The 23,180-nt window shown below is 36.0% G+C and overlaps 1 protein-coding gene across 4 annotated transcripts in view; it reads right to left on the bottom strand.

The window, feature by feature from the left end:
* PRDM5 (PR/SET domain 5) overlaps positions 1 to 23,180 on the bottom strand; it is a 220,907-nt gene that overhangs the window by 100,947 nt on the left and 96,780 nt on the right. For 2 of the 4 annotated variants that reach the window (XM_017497573.2, XM_037727504.1), the window contains exons 4-8: positions 11,600 to 11,774; positions 8,927 to 9,101; positions 7,418 to 7,510; positions 7,036 to 7,157; positions 1,851 to 1,930 (exon numbers count right to left, since the gene is read on the bottom strand). In XM_017497573.2, coding sequence (XP_017353062.1) covers positions 1,851 to 1,930; positions 7,036 to 7,157; positions 7,418 to 7,510; positions 8,927 to 9,101; positions 11,600 to 11,774 — 645 coding nt within the window. The remainder of the gene's footprint in view (positions 1 to 1,850; positions 1,931 to 7,035; positions 7,158 to 7,417; positions 7,511 to 8,926; positions 9,102 to 11,599; positions 11,775 to 23,180) is intronic. The other 2 variants (XM_017497574.2, XM_017497576.2) reach the window with 1 other exon arrangement.

Consider the following 23,180-nt stretch of genomic DNA (forward strand, 5'->3'; position numbering starts at 1 on the left):
AAATTCTATCAGACATTAGACATCCCAAACTATAAGAAAAGTTGCAATTGGAGTCAACAAAAGTTGCCTATGGATTCAGAAAGGCTGACTAGTGAAGCACTATGGCTGAAATGGAGGAAGGGCTACACTGAGCTAACAACTTACTAACATTCTGCAAAGATCACTCAAAGGCATAAGTTATGGTTTCTGTACTCCATTAACATCACATAGGAGTTTCTGATGCTTGATGATCTGTCACTGTCTCCTATCACTCCCAGGAGAACAAACTCAGAGCTCTAATTGATTCTATATTCTGGTGAGTTGTATAATTTTTATTTCATTATATACTATAATGTAATAATAATAGCAATAAAGTGCACAATAAATTCCATTTAACCCAGCAATCCCATTATTGGGTATATACACAAAGGATTATAACTCATTCTATTATAAAGACACATGCACACGTATGTTTACTGTAGCACTATTCATAATAGCAAATACTTGGAAACAACCCAAATGCCCATCAATGATAGACTGGATAAATAAAATGTGGCACCTATACACCATGAAATACTATGGAGCCATAAAAAAAGGATGAGTTCATGTCCTTTGCAGGGACATGGATAATGCTGGAAACCTTCATTCTCAGCAAAGTGACACAAGAACAGAAAACCAAACACTGCATGTTCTCACTCATAAGTGGGTATTGAACAATGAGAACACATGGACACAGGGAGGGAAACATCACACAATGGGGCCTGTCGGGAGGTGAGGGACTAGGGGATGGATAGCAGGAGGTGGGGGAATGGGGTGGGATATCTTTAGGAGAAATACCTAATATAGATGACGGGGTGATAGATGCAGCACACCACCGTGGCATGTGTATACCTATGTAACAAACCTGCACGTTCGCACATGTACCCTAGAACTTCAAAAGTATAATTTTTAAAAAGACTATAGCAACTGTTGGCAAGGATGTGGAAAAATTGGAATCCTTGTACATTGTTGGTGGGAATGTAAAATAGTGCCATTGCTACATCCAGAAGAAAAAAAAAAAAAAAAAAAAAAAAAAAAAAAAAAAAAAAAAAAAAAAAAAAAAAAAAAAAAAAAAAAAAAAAAAGGTAATTTTATGGCACACAGAGAAAAAAACAAGAGAATACTGATCAATTCAGTGTCCCATTTTATAAACAGGAAAAGAAAGGCCTAATGTTACATGGAAGGTTAGTGACAGAAGCAGCAGCCCACTACCCTGATTCCTGGCCTGGTGCTTGTCCTGTTATTTCTCTTTAAGGATCAAAATCGCTAAACATACAAGATATAACCTCTGACATAACAATACAACAATTAAGCTACCTTACACATTATAACTTAAATCCACAGCACATGGTGGGATCTGGATTAAAAATCATACAAATTTTAAGCCCTGTCAAATTACTTTGTAATACATCCATATACAGAGATAAAATTCATTTTATAAACCATAATGAAAGTAAAATTTTATTTTCACTAATACCATCTCTTCCCTTTCATAAATACTAAAATATCTCATGCTTGTAGCTATGCTAAAAGAAACAGTATGTGAAATTAAGAACGATCATTTACATCTTTGTTATAATAAATATAATATAAATATATTGGACCTTGTCATTCATGACCAGAACAAAAATTAAAACTCCATTTTAATTATATTTTATTGTAAATTCTATTAACTAGTTGCTAATGTTGTTGGAGTTAATAATTGCTATTTATTTTTCAGATTATCTTTTCACATCAATAACTTGGTAGCTTTTATACTTACTGTAAAATATATTAAAATTATTAAAGATAGATATTAAACTGTGATAAAAGTTAATCTTTATCTTACTGACCTTTCTATGTTCCTGTAAGCTTGACGCTGAAGAACACTTTTTATTGCACACTGAACATATAAGCTTTTTCTTAGGATCTCCTAAAATAGAAATAAAATACCATCATGATTTAAATGAGACTAATAAGAGGAGCAACAAATAGTATTTTGAGGTGATATGCAAGTTCATCTTCATAAGTTAGAATTCTAAACTATTCAGTGTTGTAGATATATCCATTAAACTTAAAGTTGTATTTTAAATCTTATTTTTAATTATTTTTAATTAGAGAAAAGACATCAAATTTACTTAACATGTATATAGGGGAGCCTTCAGAATAAAGACCCAACCTCCCAAGAGAATGCAGAAGCTTATGTTCCTTTTCATAATTTTTTTATTATTATGAGTACATAGCAGGTGCCTATATTTATAGGGTACATGTGATGTTTCGATACAGGCATACAATGTGTAATAACCACATAAGGGTATCCATCACCTCAAGCATCTATCATTTTTTTTGTGTTAGGAACATTCCAATTCTATTCTTTTAGTTATTTTTAAATATGCAATAATTTATTGTTGACTACAGTCACCCTGTTATGCTATCAAATTGTATTGTTATCAGACTGTATTCATTCTAACTATATTTTTACACCTATAACTATCCCCATTTTATTCACCGTGCCCTTGCTACCCTACCCAGCCTCCGGAAATGATCGTTCTATTCTCTATCTTCATGAGTTTAATAGTTTTAATTTTAGTTTCCATATATAAGTGAGCACATGTGAAATTTGTGTGTCTGTGCCTGGCTTACTTCACTTAAGAAAATTACCTTTACCCATTCTCTCATTGATGGACACTTAGGTTGATTCCAAATCTTGGCTATCGTGAATAGTGCTGTAATAAACATGGGAATGCAGATATCTCTTCAATATACTGATTTCCTTTCATTGAGGTATATACCTAGCAGTATATACCCTGGCAGAATCGCCAGATCATATGGTAGTTCTATCTTCAGTTTTGTGAGTAACCACCATACCATTGTCCACAGAGGCCACACTAATTTACATTCCTACCAACAATGTAAAAGCATTCCCCCTTCTCCACATCCTCCTCAGCATTCGTTATTGCCTGTCTTTTGGATAAAAGCCATTTTAACTAGGGTGAGATGATATCTCACTGTAGTTTTGATTTGCATTTTTTCTGATGATTAATTTCTTTGAACATTTTTTCATATACCTGTTGGCTATTTATGTCTTCTTTTGAAAAATGTCTATTTAGATTTTTTTGTCCATTTTTTAATTAGATTATTTGATTTTTTTTCCTGTTGAGTTGTTTGAGCACCTTCTATATTCCGGTTATTAATCACTTGTCAGATGGGTAGTTTGCAAATATTTTCTCTCATTCTGTGTAAAAGCTTTCTTTTTAAATTTGAGAAATCTTCATAGCTTCATATAGCACTATCTGTATATATGAAACAGGCATTCACTTTTCCATGTACTAATATGGTATAGTATTAAAATAGAAAAGCATATATCCATAAGGAATTCAAATCAAAATTAAAATTAACCAAGTGTGTTTGTAAAAGAAAAGACTAAATTTATCAATTCACAAATTGTGTTACTTTCTTTTATATTTCAACAGAATATTTTATTTAATCAGCTGGGTTTTTAAGGTAGAATTTATAGGCTATTCTTTCCAGCACTGGAGTCTTATACAATCTCTAAGTATATGTTTATCAAATTAATTTTAAGAAATAAAGTACAATAAAACAATATGTTGGCAATCATACTGTTACACAAAAAAAGCACAATTCTGTCTTCTTATGTAGTGATTATGCTTATAGTAGCTCATTTCATATTTCAAATTTTAGTTATAGAAATGAAGAGGCAAACATTGTTAAATGTGATATAATAAGAATATCAAATGCACCACAATGAATAAGCATAAAATGTGTTTTCAACTTTTAATTGGCTGATTTCAAATATGCAAAAAGAAGGATATAGTGTAATGAATCACCACGTGTCTATCATCTGGCCCCAACAATAGCTCACCATGGCCATTCCTGCCCCAACCTCAACCCCAACCACACCCCCATTTCTCTATATTTTGAAGCAAATCTAAAACAAGTACAACCATCATTACAAAATGATTTCATTTTATTATAGGACTGCATCTATGAAAGAGAAATACACTGTGAAATGGCAAATATGAATTTTTGTCTTATTATTCAAGATGTCTATTACATTTAATGCACTGTTTTTAGCAGACTAAATATGATAGCTGAGAAAATGTTTCTTAGTGACTGAAAAGTAACATGGCTACTAAAGGAGAAAATTCTCCCAGGCAAAATGATTATCTGACAGCATATATTTGGTCATCAGTTTCCTAAACATATCACACAAGAGGCACCATTCAGAAAGAATATTCCCTCTTTTCCAGCCCCCACTAGTTGGTTGGTCCATCTTCCACCCTTACCTTACTGCCCTGTTCTAGCCCTCGTAGCAGCTGCTCCTTGATACTAGGCCCTATTCCTTCCCACTGGGTAGGTCAGAGGAGGAGAGAGGAGATAAAGAACTAGATTTCTCCACCCACCCCTCTCACTTTACCCCTGCACTCCTGCCATGGCTCCACCTGCAGGTATCAAACCCCCATCCCCACTCTTCAATTTTCTTTCTCCTTTCATGGCTGCTCCTCTTGTTCACCGTAGAAGAATCCTAGTTCCTCTGAGAAGACACACAAGAAACACGCATGACTATTCATCTGAGAATGTAAATGGGATCTCCCATAAATGCAAAGTCTCTTTGTCTGCGACCATAGAATCTAAGCAAAAGAGAAAGGTGGGAAGTGATTGAGGAGCTTGGCCCCTTCACTCTCTATTTCCTCTTAGGTAACTGTGAGGACCCTCACCACTCTACCAGTTCCCCTAGGCTCACGGATAACAGAACTGGCAAAGCCATACCTAGATGTTATACTGTCTTAACTTTCCTATTTAGGTAAATCTGATATTTGACTTTCAGATTTAACTTTCAAAAACATTAAGGAACACAGTATCTATACAAGTAAGCCATGTGAGGAAATGAATACAACTGTACTGAACAGACAATCACATAAGTATTTAAATTTCAACACACTGTGGGCTAAGTACGATTCTAGGAGCTGGTCTGAGAACCTATCTACCACATGCTACAGTTTCTATGGAAAAATGTGATCTATATTTAAAAATTCAGCTTCTCTCTAATCATCATCCTCAATTCATATTACCTTAACAAAAAAACATTTGCCATCAAAGATCTCTTTCTTTGAGTGCCTTTGCCTTTCTATAATAAAGGATTCAACCATGTGTATGAAAGCTTCTTTGCTTTGCTATCTCCAGTAGGGAATAAAATTTCCTCAAATGCCTGTGTAGCCCATGGAGGAAAGGAGAGAAGCAAGAGATGTACTATGAATGAGAGAATGACATCATGTACCACCCCCAGCAAAACATATGGTATAGTAACCTTTAGCTAAAATACAGCAAGATTTCACATTTTATATGGTTCACAAATAAAAATACATATATAAAACAAGATTTCCTTTTATGAATTATTTCCTAAAAAAAATCACCATAAATATCCAGAATCAGTAATATTACAACATACAAGGCCAACTACAAGAAGCCTTAAAGAAACTGTGCTTATAGCACAGCCTGACGACCACATGCACAGTAATAAGAATGCAAGTTTCCAGAGTTTCATATGCATCTGATTTTTACTTAGTTCAGCAAACTTAAACGTTGAAACTGACATGAAAGTTCTATTACAATATATTGCAGACATAGATGAAAAAATTAAGAATAGCATTTTAACTAGAACAGCATTGGAAAAAAAAAACAATGAAGGCAAGTTTACCAAAAAGTTATTCTTGCCTTTTGCAATCATAGGGAATGTCCCAGTATATTGAATTCAGAAAAATGCCACCTTCCCTAAATCAGCCACATATTCTTCAAAAGGAAAGAAAGAAACCAGAACACCGTAAAAGCCTAGTGATGGGCACCAAGCTGGAGGTGCATTTCACAAGGCCCTACTTCCATCGCACAGAGCTTTCACCATAGGTCGCACTTAATATGCAGCCCAACCAATGATGCAAAGTCGCAGCTAGCAGTTGTGCTCATGGAAGCCTCTGTAATTGTATTATTATTAAAGTTAATACTTTTTGGACAATGAACAAACATAAGACACAGATGTTGGGTGAAGATGATAATCTTCACCTGAATGTGAGAATAAATAACTGAAGGGAGTTGATTGTCATCTTCACCTGAATGTGAGAATAAATAACTGAAGGGAGATGATTGTCATCTTCACCTGAATGTGAGAATAAATAACTGAAGGGAGAAAAGAAATCCACTTTCCCCTACATCCAGAGACACATATCCACCCACTTCCCAGAAGTCAAGGGCAAAAGTAAACATATGGGCAAAGAATAAGCACAGAAGAACATGCAGGGTTTCATAACTCTCAACCTCCTTTAAGAAGGAAATCTACAGAGGTAAAAAGACAAGAAGTAAAAAGTTAACTGGGACAATACAACCATCTATTCAATCCACTACAATAGATTTAATTCCTAAGCCAAAATATATTTATTGTCAGTGTACCATGTGCTAAGCAGATAAACCTAAGTGACAGTCAAATTTTATATCTGTTTTATTGTTTAGCTAGCTGAGATGGAATTTGAATAATATTTGTTTAATTAATCCAAAGATATTTAATTCCAATATCAAAATGTGTTGGTAATTTTCTCTAATTTAGGAGAACTGTAAGCATTTTCAAAAGTTGGATTTTACTGTAAAAATAGTAAGGCAGAAGGATATCACTTAATAATGATAAATTTTAACAATTTATAAAAGAAATGTCATATGCCAAAACATTTAAAATTGTTACTTAAAAATATTAATTCTTAATGCACCTGACCACCCAAACATAACTAGACTCTAACTAAGGCTTATAGCCATGATTAGTTCAGAAATGGGAAAAAGAACAAATGCTGCTAAATTCAACTTGAGAAAGAAATAGTGTTCAGTGAAAGAAAAAAATCCACTGCCAGCGCTCCACATCTGTGTGAAACACAATGGAAAAGCCAGCTCTCTCCTCAAGAGTGAGAATTAAAAACAGATCGCTGCAGTCTGGGGAAAGGAAGTCCCTTTGGAAACGACCCTCCAATGACTCCTCACCAGTGTGGACATTTTCCTGGTGTCTTTTCAGGGCGTCCTTGCTCTTCAGCCTCTTTCCACAGCTGTCAGCCTTGCACACAAACCTGGCATCCCCTCGGCAAGTCTCCTGGTGCTGCTCAAAACTACAAGACAAACAGCAAAACGGAACAGGGAAAAGAAATGGTGAAGACATACCTAAAAAACTCAAACATCACAGCAAGATTTTCTAATACATGCTCCCTAGCAGAATTTCGGGGTCATTCCATGCATTGCCTATACAGGTAAGAAAAAAAGGATTTAAATTATGTGGGCATGTGAAACTGCGTTACTAAGAAGCATAAAAGTGTGCATGCAAATAATGGCCCACAATTATGTAACAGCCATCTCATAACAGAAACAAAACCTTGATGGTGAACTGAAGGAAGAATTGCAAACAGAGCACTGAAAACTTCGTGAAGACTCCTTCAGACTGCTTTTTGCTGTGCACTGAAGAACACTAAAGGGAAATAGGAAAAAGAGAAAAAAAACAAAAACTGGAACTCTAAGACAAAAATGAAACTATGCTAACTCTGTATAAAGTCATGTTTATGATCCCTTGTTTCATTTTGTCTTTTGCCTTTTTAAATTTTTAGGATTACCTTATTTAACTGTAAGCTTTTGCTCAGCAGGGTGTCTTTTGTATAAATTTATAATACTAAATGCAATAAAAGCTAAATAGAACGCAACTTAATGTCCATTTATTTAAAAGCATATCACCCTTGCTTGTTTTTTAAAGAACGTATAATAGAATTTATAAATATGTAATATCCTGCTACTATAAGTTTTGATGCTCTGAACATTTATTAGGTTTTAAACACAATTTTTCATTTCAATTTTTATAAGCACAAGTTGATGCATATAATAATTATACAGTCTTAATATGAAATGTAGCATATTTCAGAATTTTACTTCAATGAAACACAAAAATGTAACATTAAAGCTTATATTAAAGAGGTCTTGCTCATATGTAATGTGACATTCTGTTAAAATGAGAAGCTAAGGTTGGAGGAAGAAAGTAAATAGCAGGATGGGAGCATACAAGAGACGAAAGACATATGCTGATGAGATGGGACAATTTATATTGCTTTGATATTGGAAGTAACTGGCTTCAACAAAATGATAGTCTACAGTTGTATCCAATATGTAAATATGCTTTTAAATTACTTAAATTCAATTATCTGATTAAAATTAAAAACTTTAATGAGTAAAAAAACTTTACAAATGCATGCGCATTTCTCACTTTTAATAATTTCTGATCTTATAAAATATTTAAATAAAGATAATTTTATGTTGTTAATATAAATTGTTAAAGTAATGAAATGTACAGAGCTATGTGTGGGATCATTTAATTCATCATATTGTTATGTCCGGTACCTATGCATCTTTATATTATTCCTCTAAAGTTGCTCTCAAATAAACAGTGTTTCCCAAAATGTCTAGGAATTCTTTATATTTTGAACTCTCTCCATTTCTTAAACTTTTCTTTAACAGATTCCAGAAGGAATATCAAATGTAGACCACTAAAACTCTGTTACCTTGAAAGACTAACTGAATTAGGCATATCTGAATTTTAGATTAAACCAGTAAACTTGATACATAATGGCAAATTATTAAATGGACAAAAACTAATTACCATAAACAGTGTTTACATGTTAAAATTCATTATTTGAATATTTCAAAAATCAACATACTATGCTAAAAAAAGATGAATTAATGACAATACCAATGTAAAATGCTTAATCACTCACATACACACAAACATGCACCCCTCCCCACCGCCAACACACACACAGAGGTTAAAAACTAGGAGTTAAGACAAATGTAATAAACTGTATTAGCTTATAATTTTAAAGATATTCTTTAATATACCCACTGTCTTTGCAAAGCCTGCTTAACTGGGAATTTCTTCCCACAGCTCTTGCACTTAAATTCCTTCTCCTCTGTGGGTTTCTGGTGCAATGTCTGAAGATGCTCAGCAAGAATATCCTCACTGGTAAAACTCGATTCACACTGAGGACAAGCATAGTCCTCTTTACAGCCAGGGCCATCTGCATATTTACAAGGACACATAGTCATGAGACAAAAATTCAGAGCCAAGAAATGCTCATTTTTCCTCTCATTTTAAAACTGAAATTAACTGTGCTTATGATACTATATGAGTGAACTCTTATCACTATAAATATTAATCCTATTAGCCACAAAAAATAATAGCAAGTGTTACTAGAAATACATTATTTTCAAAACCACTTGTTTCACCAGATTAATACATAATCAAATTCATTATTTAATTCACCCTATAATGTTAACTTTTCAGATAAAAGAGTTATTACAAATGTTAAATTACAAAACAAAAGCTATTCCTGAAATTGGTCCTTTTTAAAAAGCTCACTTTTACCTTAACAAGGAGAAAAATCAAACTGAGGCAAACTATATTGAATTACCAAGGGGAATCTCACATGCATGTGAAAAAAGACCAAGGTCATAAAAACAGTGCTGATTACAGCTAGTATAGTGAATTAGGCTACACTGTCCCATACAGACTGGTGCATGTCTGACCAACTTTCTCAGTGTGCTATGTAAGTTACACATTTTTTTTCTGATTATGAAATAAAATTAAATTTAGAAAATGTGGAAAATAAAAAACACCAATAATCCCGTCTTGAAGAGACAACTGTCATAATATTACTGGCAAGCCTGACTTGCCTTTAGTGCATACATATTTTATGCACAGTCTAAGAAGAGGTAAATTTAGGATCGTACTTTGTATACAATTTTATATATTTTCCCATTTAACAGCTTCTTAAGTCAAATGTTGGTGTTTTTTAAAACTTAAAGTACCATAATTCATTTAACGAAACTCTTCATTGTTAGACATTTGGATGGCTTTCATTGTTTCTTTGGGTGAGTTTGTTTTTATTTTGTTTCTTTGCTTTTCTAAACAAGACCAATAATTCTAAATAAAAATAGCCACAGTACAAGTGCTTGGTTCAGATGTTTAAAAAAAAAATGTTTAAGTTTCTGTTGATTCTTTATACAAAGATAATGAAAACTGGTATTTTAATAACTAAAGCAGAAAGCAGAGCAGTAATAGATAAGTAGACGACTTCTTTTTAAATTAAAACAATGGACAAAACAACTTGCCCTGGGGGGTGACAGAGAAAAAATAAAATACAAAAACAAACAAACAAAAAAAAACACAGAATAATATGGAAATAATTTCCATCACCCTAAATCTGATATTCCAAACAGCATAATGCATATAACCCGGTCCTTATCTTCCCCTTAAATAACTCAACTAATGGTGACAGAATGTTGACACTTTCTCAGCTAAGAACATGCAGTTAGAACAGAAAATATATAGGAAAAGCATCATTACCACTTGACTAATGAAACCAGTATCACTTCTGAAGTGGCTTTGCTACTAAAAATGGAAAAGTACTGTGTAGTATCAGCCTGCTGTGGTCTGAATGTTCATGAATCCTAAAATTCGTAAGTTCCCAATGGGAATTGTATTAAGAGGTAGGGCCTTTAGGAGGTGATTAGATTGTGATCACCTGTCCTCATGGATGGGCCTAATGCCCTTGTAAAAGAAGCCCAAGAGAGCTTGTTTGCCCCTTCTGTCACATGAGGACACAGCTAGAAGGTGCTATCTAATTAGAAATGGGCCCTCACCTGACACCAAATCTGCTGGCACCTTGATAGACTTTCTAGGCTCCAGAAATGTGAGCAATAAATTTATGTTGCTTACCAAGTATCTAGACTAAAGCATTCTGTTGTAACAGCCTGAAAGCATTAAGACAAAGCCTGTTAAAAAATGGGGATACCTATAGCATTATGCACGTATCCCTTAAACTTCCCTTAGGAGTAAAACACAACATAATAGCAACAAGACCAATAATAACTGATTATTCCCAGGAAGTTAACAAGCAAGTGGCTGCAGTATTGACTGAGGAGGGTCTAACCTATGGTCATTGAGAGTTTTTGGTAACCAAACTAGGGCAGCTTAGCAATCCTCCAGGCTTCTGTGATCAGAACAGAAGGAGATGCCAAGAAGCTGCAGGTTCCCAAAACATCCCAAACCAGAGGAACCAATCCCCTTTGGATCCAGCAGGCTCTCTTGTGTACCAGACCTCTACACTCACCTTTTCCCATGTGCAGATGAGTAAGTAAAGTCTCAGAAAGTCAACAACTTGCCCAATATTACAATACTGATTAGTGGCAGGGCTAGGGCAAGACTACAAAAAAATCCTCACTACTTGTTACCCCAGTGTGCCAGTGAGAGCGGTGAGAGCCAGGAGCCACCCCAGCAGTGCACCCCTGCCTGTGGCCTAGGCAGTCCTTTGGGCACATCCATCACCCACCCCCAACATACTTTTCCTGCTCTAAGAAAGATGAGCTCACCACAGGATACCCTCTGAGAGTAATTTTGACAAAAACTAACTTTATTTGAGAATGCCATATTACAAGGCAACTATAATTCAACCACAGTTTAAACTACATTTTTTCTACTTTTATTGTCCCAGATCACCAGTCAAAGATGCAATACCTTTTCCGCCTGCTGTTAATTGTCTTCTAGAATTTTCAACTTCCCCTTCTGTGATGACTGTCACAATTTGCTGTTCTTCCTCATCGGCCTCCATGTCACTATCCAGGTAGCCAATCAGAAGTTCCGTGTCTGTGTCTATATCTTCAACTGCCAAATAGAAAATGTTTTCTCCTTCCTGAAACAAATTTTTTTCAAATGCTGAACCATTCATTTGTTTCTGATAGTAACTAAGAAACAATTTTAAGATAAATTAATGGAATACTATGTGCCCATGAAAAGTTATTACTTTTTAAAAAATATTTCTAGTTGATCTGGGTGCTGAAAAAGGTAGGTGACAATATTCAGTTACCTGGCAAAATATAAATACATGTGACAAAAAGATAGTGGCATTTATACGTCAAATGAAATATGGATAATTATGTCAAATTTTTAAGTGACTTTTGCATCACTAATTGGCCTTATGCAAGTAACAATTTGTGGTGGCCTATAAATGCAGTTGACAAGCAAAAGTGTCATTTACACACCCAGAGAGCAATGAGGTATCATTGAATTTCATTATTACTAACACAAAACTGAAAGAAAAAAAGCCTTTCAAGTTCTAACACAAGCCAGAGGAAGTGCAAATAAGCTCGTTCCCTGAAAGAATGTCCTAAAACCTGGTCCAGAAATAGAAAAAATACTAGACATCTGGGAAGTTCAAGGTGTTGACTGGGCCATCATGTGTACCTCACCTCGTTGATATCCCTAAATCCCACCAAAATGACAGACTCAAGAAGGAAAAAACCAAGGTCTACCATCAACATATCAAGGTATTTTAGAACGTCCTGGAAAACAGAAATCAGACATAGTCAAAATAATAGATAATGAATGCAGAGGAAACCTCGACCAATAACAGACACGGAAGAGGAATGCTTCAAAGAGCTTTCTTTCCAAGGAAACCCCAGAGAAACTTCCCACTAGGAATCAGCTGGTACAAAAGCCATGCTGGGCCTTGGGCCAATCACCAGGGAAGCCAGAACTGAACCTGTAAAGCTGGCTGTCCCCAGGAGAACGCACCCAGAATTGCTCTCTTTTACAGAGTTGAGGATTTGTTCTGGGAGGGTTCCTAGTTTGGCTGCTGAGTATAAAGAAAAGCAAAACAAAGACTGAATTTACTGAACCTTCAGAGTGGGCAAAGGCAGGAAAGGACAAAGAAAATAAGCTCCACCAATGAATGCAATTCAATAAAGCACAGAGCACAGAACAAAGCCTTCTTTCCTTTGGCAATATCATAGCACTTATGTTAAAAATGAGGAGGAGGGAGACAAAGGGGAAGAAGTGAGAGGGAAAGGAAGAAGAGAGAGGGGAGAAAGGAGAATGTATGCATCTATCAATCTACGTATATATGTAAACACAATTAGAACCTTTATGAAAAATTGCAAAGATGGGCATCAAATTATTTACACAGTTATCATTTCAAGGATGGGAAAGGGGCTGTATTCAACATTGTTTTAGTTTTGGAGGATTTTCTTTTTCTTTAAATAACAAGCATAGACTATTTGGTAATTTTAAAACAATATATATTTGAAAATTTCATGCAAGTGACATAAATTATGATAATATTCATCCAATACTGTGGAAGAAAGGCTTGATTCAAAAGTTCAAAGCACTGAAGCAAATGTAACCATGAGCTACAGTTAATTTATAGACATTCCTATAACATCATGAACACTATTGGAAGTTTTTAAATTTTATATATCTAAAAACATTTAAAAAGTTATTTCTAATTAAGATCACTGAATAAACTTCTATACAATTGGTACTCTCAGTGCAACAAAACAAGCAAAAAATATATTGACATTAAGAAAAAGAGAGGTCTCTTTAACTCAAAAGCAGCATTTTCCAGGTCTTTATTAGATGAGTTCTTAATTGTCTGGGTAACCCACTCACCTAATAAAGACTTCAGAATGCAATCATAAATCTTGTGTTTATCTGATCAATATCCATGAAAGTTAATTGAACCGTCACCCTAGTATATTCATGATTAATTTTGTGATGGTTTTGATAACACCAACAAAAGATAATAATTTTTAATTTTAAAACATAATACCATTAACTTAAACTATAATCCTAGGATATGGCATGTCTGTTTAGAGGCTCTGTAATAAAGGAAAATCTTTATATACCAGCTAAAACTTTATTTAATGAAAGTAATGGCAGCATTACAGGCTCCAAAGGATCAACTCCATGCTTTTTCTCTGTTTGCCAAAAATGTGATATAAAGAGGAATACAGTTACAGGTATTAATTCATTCTATTTATTTAATGGGGATGTCTGGATATCACTGTACATATAATTCCAACCAGCGTGCAGACCAAGAGTCTCTTTCTTTTCATTTGCTACCCCAATACTATTAAGAAGTATCCTCTTAAATCATGTTCTTGCATATACTGCACTGATTTTTAATCATCCTACAAATCCTGCAACTCTTCATCATGTTCTCCTCCTCCCTGCAAACCTCAGATTGACAAGGCCTGCCAAATTCATAATTTCTGGAGCCATTCTGTCCACCTGGAAGGTCATCCCTAGCCTAATCTCTTGCCCTTTGGCAGGAAGGATTTAGAGTTGCTACAGTTTGGGTGTTTGTGCCCACAAACCTCATGTTGAAATGTGAACCCCAATGTTAGAGGTGGGACCTAATGGGAGGTGTTTGGGTCATAGGGACAGATCTCTCATACATGGCTTGGTGCCAACCTCAGTGTAATGAGCAAGTTCTTCCTCTATTACTTCCCCAGAGAGCTGATTATTAGAAAGAGCCAGGCACCCTCCTCATCCCCTCCTTGACCACTACACATGTTGGTTTTACCTCACCTTCCACCATGAGTGGAAGAAGCCTGAAGCCATCACCAGCAGCAGATGCTGGCACCATACTTCAGTACAAGCCTACGGAACTGTGAGCCAAATAACCATTTTTTCTTTATACATTACCTAGTCTCAGGTATTCCATTGTAGCAATGCAAATAGATTAAGACAAGAGTGTTGCCCCAATGCTCTGGGACTCGGTATCAGCTTCCTGTTGTCATGTGATTGTTATCCTAGCAATAACCTTGTGCTTCAGATTTGATCACTGGTTTAATATTCTGATCCTGAGATTAATTCTTTTTACTACATCTATCATTTCTGGTCATTAGGTTATTCCCTTGAGCACAGTCCCTCCTAGACTCCTTGTATATGCACTTAAGGATTAGCTACCTTCCTGTGACTCTGCCTAGGGGCTGAGATCCTGCTTGTGATTCAGGAAACTGGCTCCAGGTGATTCCGTTAAAAACACTTAGAAACTTGTTCAACATCAAGGCCTGCTCAAAAGCAAATATGCCCCTCCTATTGGTTTTCAGAGCATTATAATTTGAATACAACATATTTATAGAATGAGTGGTTTTACAATTGTTATTCCTCTCTTGTATTACTGCCTATTGTTTTGAATTTTTTGTCCTTTTTTAGTCTTGTTTCATTTTGCTTTATTTTATTTGCATGTTGTTTTTGGCTGATTATTTCTATTGCATACTGTTTGTAATATCAAAAAGTCACCACAGCCTAAAGGCCCAACGGGGTAAGCTGAAAACAGTCAAATGTTCAACAATTGGTTTTAAAAGATTTATCAAATGTCATTTTAATTTTTAAAAATGTATATAAATCAATATGCCCAAAAAAGAAAAAGATATGTAAGCAAAGGTGTTAATTCCTCTAATGGAGGAAATTGTGACTATTTTGTATAGTCATCTTCTGCTACTTTACATTTTAAAATTTTTCTAGAATTAATTAATTCTTTTTGTTTGTTTGTTTGTTTGTTTGTTTGAGCTAGAGTCTGGCTCTGTGGCCAGGTGCCAGGCTGGAGTGCAGTGGCACGAGCTTGGCTCACTGCAACCTCTGTCTCTCAGGTTCCAGCAACGCTCCTGTCTCAGCCTCCCAAGTAGCTGGGACTACAGGTGCACACCACCACGCCCCAGCTAATTTTTTTTGTATTTTTAAGTAGAGACAGGGTTTCACCATGTTGGCCAGGATGGTCTCCATCTCTTAACCTTGTGATCCGCCCACCTCGGCCTCCCAAAGCACTGGGATTACAGGCATGAGCCACTGTGCCTGGCCCATTCATTTATTTTATGTATTACTTTTGTAGTTAAAGATAAAAATGGATAATTAATGAACCATGTTCCTTGATACCAGCAAGCAGTACTACATGACGACCAAAGAGAGCAGGGCTTTGGACTGCTCAGTGTTCAAAGTCTCACTCTAGATTGACTTGCTATGTGACTGAGCAAACAGCTTAATCTTCCAAACCACCAATTTCCTCATCTGTAAAATGGAGAAAATAGTAGCGCCTATCTCGTAGAATGGCTGTGACGATTAAAGATGGTAATATCTGCAAATCTAGTAAGGCGCCCTACATGTGGAATGCATTCATGAGTGATAGCTACTATCATTACTATTTAACAAAAACTTGAATGCCAGTGGTTAACATACTCATTTTGTTCCCAAAGTCTGTTTCAACCAAACTAACACACAAAGTTGCTTTCACCATGTTGCTTTTGATTACATTTTGTTTGGCCAAAATGCTCTCAGCCAAAATATAATCCAGGTCTACTGTCTGCCTATCAGAGCTCTGAAATGCTCTGCCCTGGATCTCCTGTTGTCATGCTCTAGATCCCCTATTAGCATGCTAATGTGTTGCTCTGGTTTGGACTCAACTCCACTTAAGATTTCCTAAAAACAGTATTCACCAGGTCCACCTCCTTCACCATCTCCAGGTCCAGATCAGGATTCTCAACATTTAGGACGACTCCAACAAATTACCAAGTGAACTCCCATAATCTGAATTTTCATGTCATTCTCTTATCCCCAGTCTCCTTCAAATATACCTGCTCTTTTTCCATCCAACTAGTACACATCTCCGAAAACACTGAGCTAATTACTACCTTAGAACAACTGCAAAGATGCCACTTGGCCCCCTTGCTCTAACTCCTCCATGTCCTCTGAAACACAGCTCACTTTCATCCTTCTTCAAGAAACTTTCTCTAATCTACTAAATTCATGTAGAAGCTTTTAATTAGAGGTCTCTATATTAATTGCCTTCACTTCAATTGTTACCATTTACTTCTGTGGTTTTTGTCACTTAATTCATGTGGTCAATGAATTCTAATGTGTTGCTCTCAACTCCCCAAAAGATGATTTTCTCAAGTGGACAAGAATTATCAAGTACAAGCTAGTATCAGGATAGTTGTTTGGTATTTTTTAAATAACAGATTCTAAATACTTGTGTTAGAAGAAAATAAACACATTAATAAAAAGCTTACTTGACTTTTCTTTTATTTATTTACAGCTGGGAGGCTATTAAAATAATCCAGGTCATAGATAGTGGTGTCTCAGTGAGGACTGTAGTAGTGAGTAGTAGAGGCATTGGGAAGTAACCATTATGAACATGCTTTGAAGGGAAAGCAGATGCCACTTCCTGATAGATTGCATACGAAATGTGAGAGAGGAAGGGTCAAAGATGAGTCCAAGGTAATGAAGTTTTCCCTGAAGCATTCACAGATGTTGTTGTACTTAATGATTCTCCTTACAGATTCTAAACAAAACACTGAGAATTTTTGCTTTGAATTTCTCTCTCTACTGTATATATAAATATAATTTCAAGTGGACCTTCACTAAGGTACTCTAGAATATTAGTCAATTCAGTCATTTACTATCCTTCAACAGATCTACAAAGTAAGTCATTCATAATCCCCAACCAAAAAAAAAATATTTTAGATGATAAATTGACTCGAGAATCTCTTCCTTTGGGCAACAAACGCATTTTGATAAGAAAAGAAGAAAGCAGAATTTTGCTTCTTGGAACAAAGCTGAAAAACAATAGCACTGGCTTAGATTGCATCAGATTGATCATTTTGGTAACATCATGTAATATAGAATTAAGATTTGCTGGCAAACACACATACAAAAGCTTCTCCAAATATGATGGTTGTCAAGGTTTTCAAAACAAACTTTTGTAATAAAGATAAACAAATCCAGAAAAAAAGGCAATAACCTGGCTAGGATGCTTCAGCAGAAAAATCAGAGGTAGTGCCATTTGGTGTGGCCACTACTGCCCATTCTCTAGAGGCAGGGGCACCACCAAACTTCTTATGCTTCAAAATCATCATTTCTAAATCAGAAAGTTTAGAAGAGTAGTCATATAAATACAATGATACTCAAATAACATTTTAACTGTCATTAAAGTTTTGAATGGTTAACTTTACATAAATGGTCTTAAACTACACTATAAGAAAATAACTACTATCATCAGTATCTCACCCCACACTAGTAACCTAATTCTTAGATTCCCAAGGTAATTCCAAGGTAAAAAAAAACAAAAAAACAAAAAAAAACCTCCCCACCTCAGCCTACTGGGTGGGGAGTTCTATCACAGAAAATCAGTTTGTGGGTAACAGAATCCCAGCTTCTATGCCAGGGGCTAATATCAAGGCCTGAGGGAAAGCACTGGAGAAGCCAGCCTGGTGGTAGGCTTTGGAACCAGATTAGGAATCAGTACTGCTGTCACTTTATGGCTATGCTGGCATATTTCTTATCACTATGGGCTTCAATGTCCTCATTGTAAAATAGAAAATACAATGCCCCTAGATTTATTCATGCTTTGGACTGGACTCTACTGCTAATTTCTGATATGTGGCTAAGAACACCTAGAAGAAATAACAGTATCCCTTGTTTATATAGCACTTTGCAGCTTCTAGTTTTTCGGGCACTTTAGTTCATCTTACCTTCATGGAACCCTTGGAGATATGGATGGAAATGTCCAGTATGCTGGATAGATACTGGCTTAAGAGTCAGATAGACTTGAATTTGTATCCTGGTATATGACTTATTAGTTATAGATCTTTAGGCAAGTTTATCTTAACTTCTCTTATTCTAGGTTTCCTCACATATAAAATGGGGTCAATAGTATCTACTTCAAAGAATTATTTTGAGTATTAAATAAGACAGAATATGTAAGGTATACCTGGTGTAAAGAAAATCAATTTGTGGGTAACAGAATCCCAGGTTCTATGCCAGGGGCTAATATCAAGGCCTGAGGGGTCTTAGCATCAAGGTCTGTCTCCAATAGGAACTTCTCCAAAGAAGCCCCTCTAACATGCCTACATTTTACATATGGGAAAACTGAGGCTCAGAGATGAAAAATAAAATGTCCAGATCCCACAAACAGTAAATTCTGGAGCCAATCTTGAACCTAAGTCCAGGACAGAATTAGTTACGAAATTATGCAACTATAATTTTGACTTCACTAGATAAAATGTTTTCCAAATGAGCCTAAAATAATCCAATGCATTTAAGGGCTGAAGGGATTTTGGCCCCATGTAAATTTTTATTCTTTCTCTTTACTTCAGTAACTTACAGTATTATTCTTTTCTGGTCAGACAGTGGGCTCAAAACGTCTAGTTTACAATGTTTTGTAAACTAGACTCCTCAGTCTCAGGCACAGGAGAAGCTTACATTCCACTGCCTAGCTACATCTGATATTAATATATTCTTAGAGTAGCTCCTTACAGGTGGTATATGACAGGAAGAACACTTAAGATTATCTTCTGGCTTTGGCTTGGTCACTCTGAGGCTCTGTCACCCTGGGGAAGCCTCTTATCATCGGAAATCTTACTTTATCTGTAAAAGGACGGAGTTGGACTTTATAATCTCATGCTTTCTAGAGCTAGATACAATTACAAATGAAATAAACTCATCTTTAGGAGAGTCTAGTTAATTAATTTAAAAGGAAAAGTATATATACAGGCTGATCTGATTACTGCTTTCCCTCTCAGACCTCAACCTACTAAAACAAAGCATGGCATGGAATTAAGAGAAATACTTAACTAGTATTCCTATGAAAAGCTGGAATATGCAACCTTGTAAGGTTGAAAGGCCCATTCTACAAAATTACGTAGAGTAACATAAGCCATGCTTTAATAAGATTTTATCAATGTGACTACTTCTGTATTGTGGTAATGGTTAGGACCAAATGAACTCAAGATGCCTTCCAGTCTAATTATTTCTGCTTCTATCACTACACAGAAACATTTACTCCTAGATATCTAGGAGATACAACAAATTTTCAAATTCCCTATCACCCTTCCACGTCAGGCATTATGTGTACACCTCAACTTTCTCTGATAATTTGCCCTTTGTCTCTTTTCAAGTGCCATGCCTCACTAGGATAAATCTATCCTAATGACTCACGCATCTGAGGTTCAGCTCTGCTATTTCAAAACAGTAAAAGTTTCTTGTTTCATAAGGAAATACTAGCCCCCACTGTGTGCAAATAAATATAAGTCCAGGAGAGGCCATGGGTAATTTGGTATTTCAGCTGTATCTGTATGTCGTTTAACTCAGTTTTTGTTTTACTTGTCGGCAGGCTGCTATCCACATGTGGACACTGTAAGAAAAACCATGATTGTGAAATTGGCAAAGGCACAATTCACTGTATTGAAAAGGTAGTAAATTGTGAAAATCCACACTATCCAGCTAACATGACTAATGTGTAATCCATGTAAAAGGAAATTATCTTCAAAACAATGCAAGGGCTTACAAATGAACAATTTATACCAGTGTGGAGGAAAAAAAGTCTCTGAACTGCTATCCAGTAATCAATAGAAGTAAAAGACAGGTGATTAAAGTTCAAAAAAGAAAACAGAATGAAATAGTAAGGATTTCATATTTAATATCCTCTCATATAAATCTTCTTTACTATACTCCTGAATTAGTCTTAACCTGTGTATCAATATTTCTATAGAGCTCAATCTACAACATTGAAAAACATCAAGAAAAAATCATTTCCACATTAAAATTCACAAAATGTATCTCTAATCCAACAATAAAACCTTTAAAAGTCTTTAAGACATAACTGGCTGGGTGTGGTGGCTCACACCTATAATTCCAGCGCTATGGAGGCCGAGGCAGGTGGATCACCTGAGGTCAGGAGTTTGAGACCAGTCTACCCAACATGGCAAAATCCCATCTCTACTAAACACACAAACACACCCACACACAAACACACGTGCGCTAGCTGGGTATGGTGATGGGTGCCTGTAATCCCAGCTACTCAGGAGGCTGAGGCAGGAAAATCGCTTGAACCCGGGAGGTGGAGGTTGCAGTGAGCCAAGATTGCACCACTGAATTCTTGCCTGGGTGATAAGAGCAAAACTCCATCTTAAAAACAGATAAATAATAAATAAAAATAAAAATAAAATATAAATGTTAATAGACCATAGGATTCCTATTTGTTCACTCTCCTCCCAGTAAGAGGACTATCCTAACTTGCTACATAACTCAGAAAGCTTCCTTTGGGGAGTGGGTATACCTGACAAGTTTGACCAGGTGACTTGCACTAACTAATGAAATGTGAACGGAAGCAAAGCGAACCATGTCCAAGTGGAAGCTTTAAATGACATCATGTTTTGGCTGCTGCTCTCTTTCCCCTCTGCCAGGAGAACACATGTCCCTGATAAGGGCTGTATCTTCAGATGCCATGTGGAGCCAAGCTGTGGACAGAGTCATAGCCTCTGACAGCCCATACTTTTGTCAGCAAGAAATAAACCTCTGTTGCTATAAACCACTGAGAGTAAAGGGCTGTTCGTTGGAGCAGTCTACTGAGGAAAAATTGAAAAATAATATTATTAAAAATTATTTTATTTGAAAATAAGAAGCAAACAACTTCAAATAAAAAATATAATGTCAGGCAGAAAATGACAGATGTATTTAAAACAAAGAACAGGGCAGGATATACTGATTTCATGTTTGGAGTGCATTAATCAGGTCCTATAAGTAAAATGAAGTTTCAAATAACTGCAAATAAAACCGTGCTTACTAATCACAGATTATAATCAGCCATACAGTGAAGAAACAGTTTAATATGATTCCTAAAGACAGAAGGCTATATTAAACAACAAATCAAGTCTATATGTGAAGAATATCAATCACAAATTACTAACATACATGGGTATGTATACACATATCTCTCTGAGGGGTTCAAGCAGAGATAGTAATGTTGGAACCTTCTCATGACACAAAACTGTATTGTGGAGAAAAGCATCAACAGAAAAGAAGATAAAATAAGCATAAAAAGTTGCTACTTTTTCTTGTGATGTGAGCTTTGGAAGTAATGGCTTTTGAAAGAAAAATATATATACTTCACCATTTTTATTTAAAAATAAATTATCAATATTGAAAAACCATGAAAGTGTAGAAGCAGATAGCTCTGCAGAGGAGAGGGCAACCATTTTATACACAAACGATTAGAGGGCAGACATGTTCTTATTGCAAATTTGCTTTATTTACATTAGAAGCTCTTTTAACTGACTTCCTCTTAATTGGGTCAGAAACTTAACTGACACTATGCATACCCTAAAATCTACTGAATGATGCCCAACGGGAAGTCTTCTCAATAAGGAAGCTGCTGTCTGGTTTGCCCACACATTCTGTTCCAAACACCTGACTGTCAGGCATACTTCCCACAGTCCCACACATTGATTCCTACATCTGTTTCCATTCTCCATTCTCCTTTTCATTCTCCATTACATTCTCCATTCTCTGATTCATTCCCCGTTCCATACTCCATTCTCCGTTCCATTCTGCGTTCCATTCTCAATTCTCCGTTCCATTTTCCGTTCCATTCACCATTCTCTGTTCCATTCTCTGTTCCATTCTCCGTTCCATTCTCCATTCTCCGTTCCATTTTTGTTCCATTCTCCATTCCATTCTTATTCCATTCTCCGTTCTCCGTTCCATTCTCCATTCCATTCTGCATTCTCCATTCCTTTCTCCATTCCATTCTCCATTCTAAACTCCATTCTTGATTCCGTTCTCCATTCTCCATTCCATTCTCCATTCTCCAGTTCTCCATTCTTCATTCCATTCTCCATTCTCCAGTTCTCCATTCTCCATTCCATTCTCCATTCTCCAGTTCTCCATTCTTTATTCCATTCTCCATTCTCCAGTTCTCCATTCTCCATTCCATTCTCACTTCTCTAGTTCTCTATTCTCCATTCTATTCTCCATTCTCCAGTTCTCCATTCTCCATTCCCCAGATCTCCATTCTCCATTCCATTCTCCAATCTCCAATTCTCCAATTCTCAATTCTCCATTCCATTCTACATTCTCCAATTCTCCATTCTCCAATTCTCCACTGCATTTTCCATTCTCCAGTTCTCCATTCTCCAATTTTCCATTCTCCGTTCCATTCTCCACTCTTCAGTTCTTAATTCTCCATTCCATTCTCCATTCTCCAATTCTCCATTCTCCAGTTCTCCATTCTCCAGTTCTCCATTCTCCAATTTTCCATTTTCCATTCCATTCTCCATTCTTCAATTCTCCATTCTCCATTCCATTCTACGTTCTCCATTTCTGCATTCTCCATACCATTCTCCATTTCATTCTCCATTCTCCAATTCTCCATTATCCATTCCATTCTCCATTCTCCAATTCTCCATTATCCATTCCATTCTCCATTCTCCAATTCTCCATTCTCCATTCTCCATTCCATTCTGCATTCTCCATTCCATTCTCC

This window comes from Cebus imitator, unplaced genomic scaffold (assembly GCF_001604975.1).
Source record: "Cebus imitator isolate Cc_AM_T3 unplaced genomic scaffold, Cebus_imitator-1.0 Scaffold233, whole genome shotgun sequence".
NCBI lineage: Eukaryota > Metazoa > Chordata > Mammalia > Primates > Cebidae > Cebus > Cebus imitator.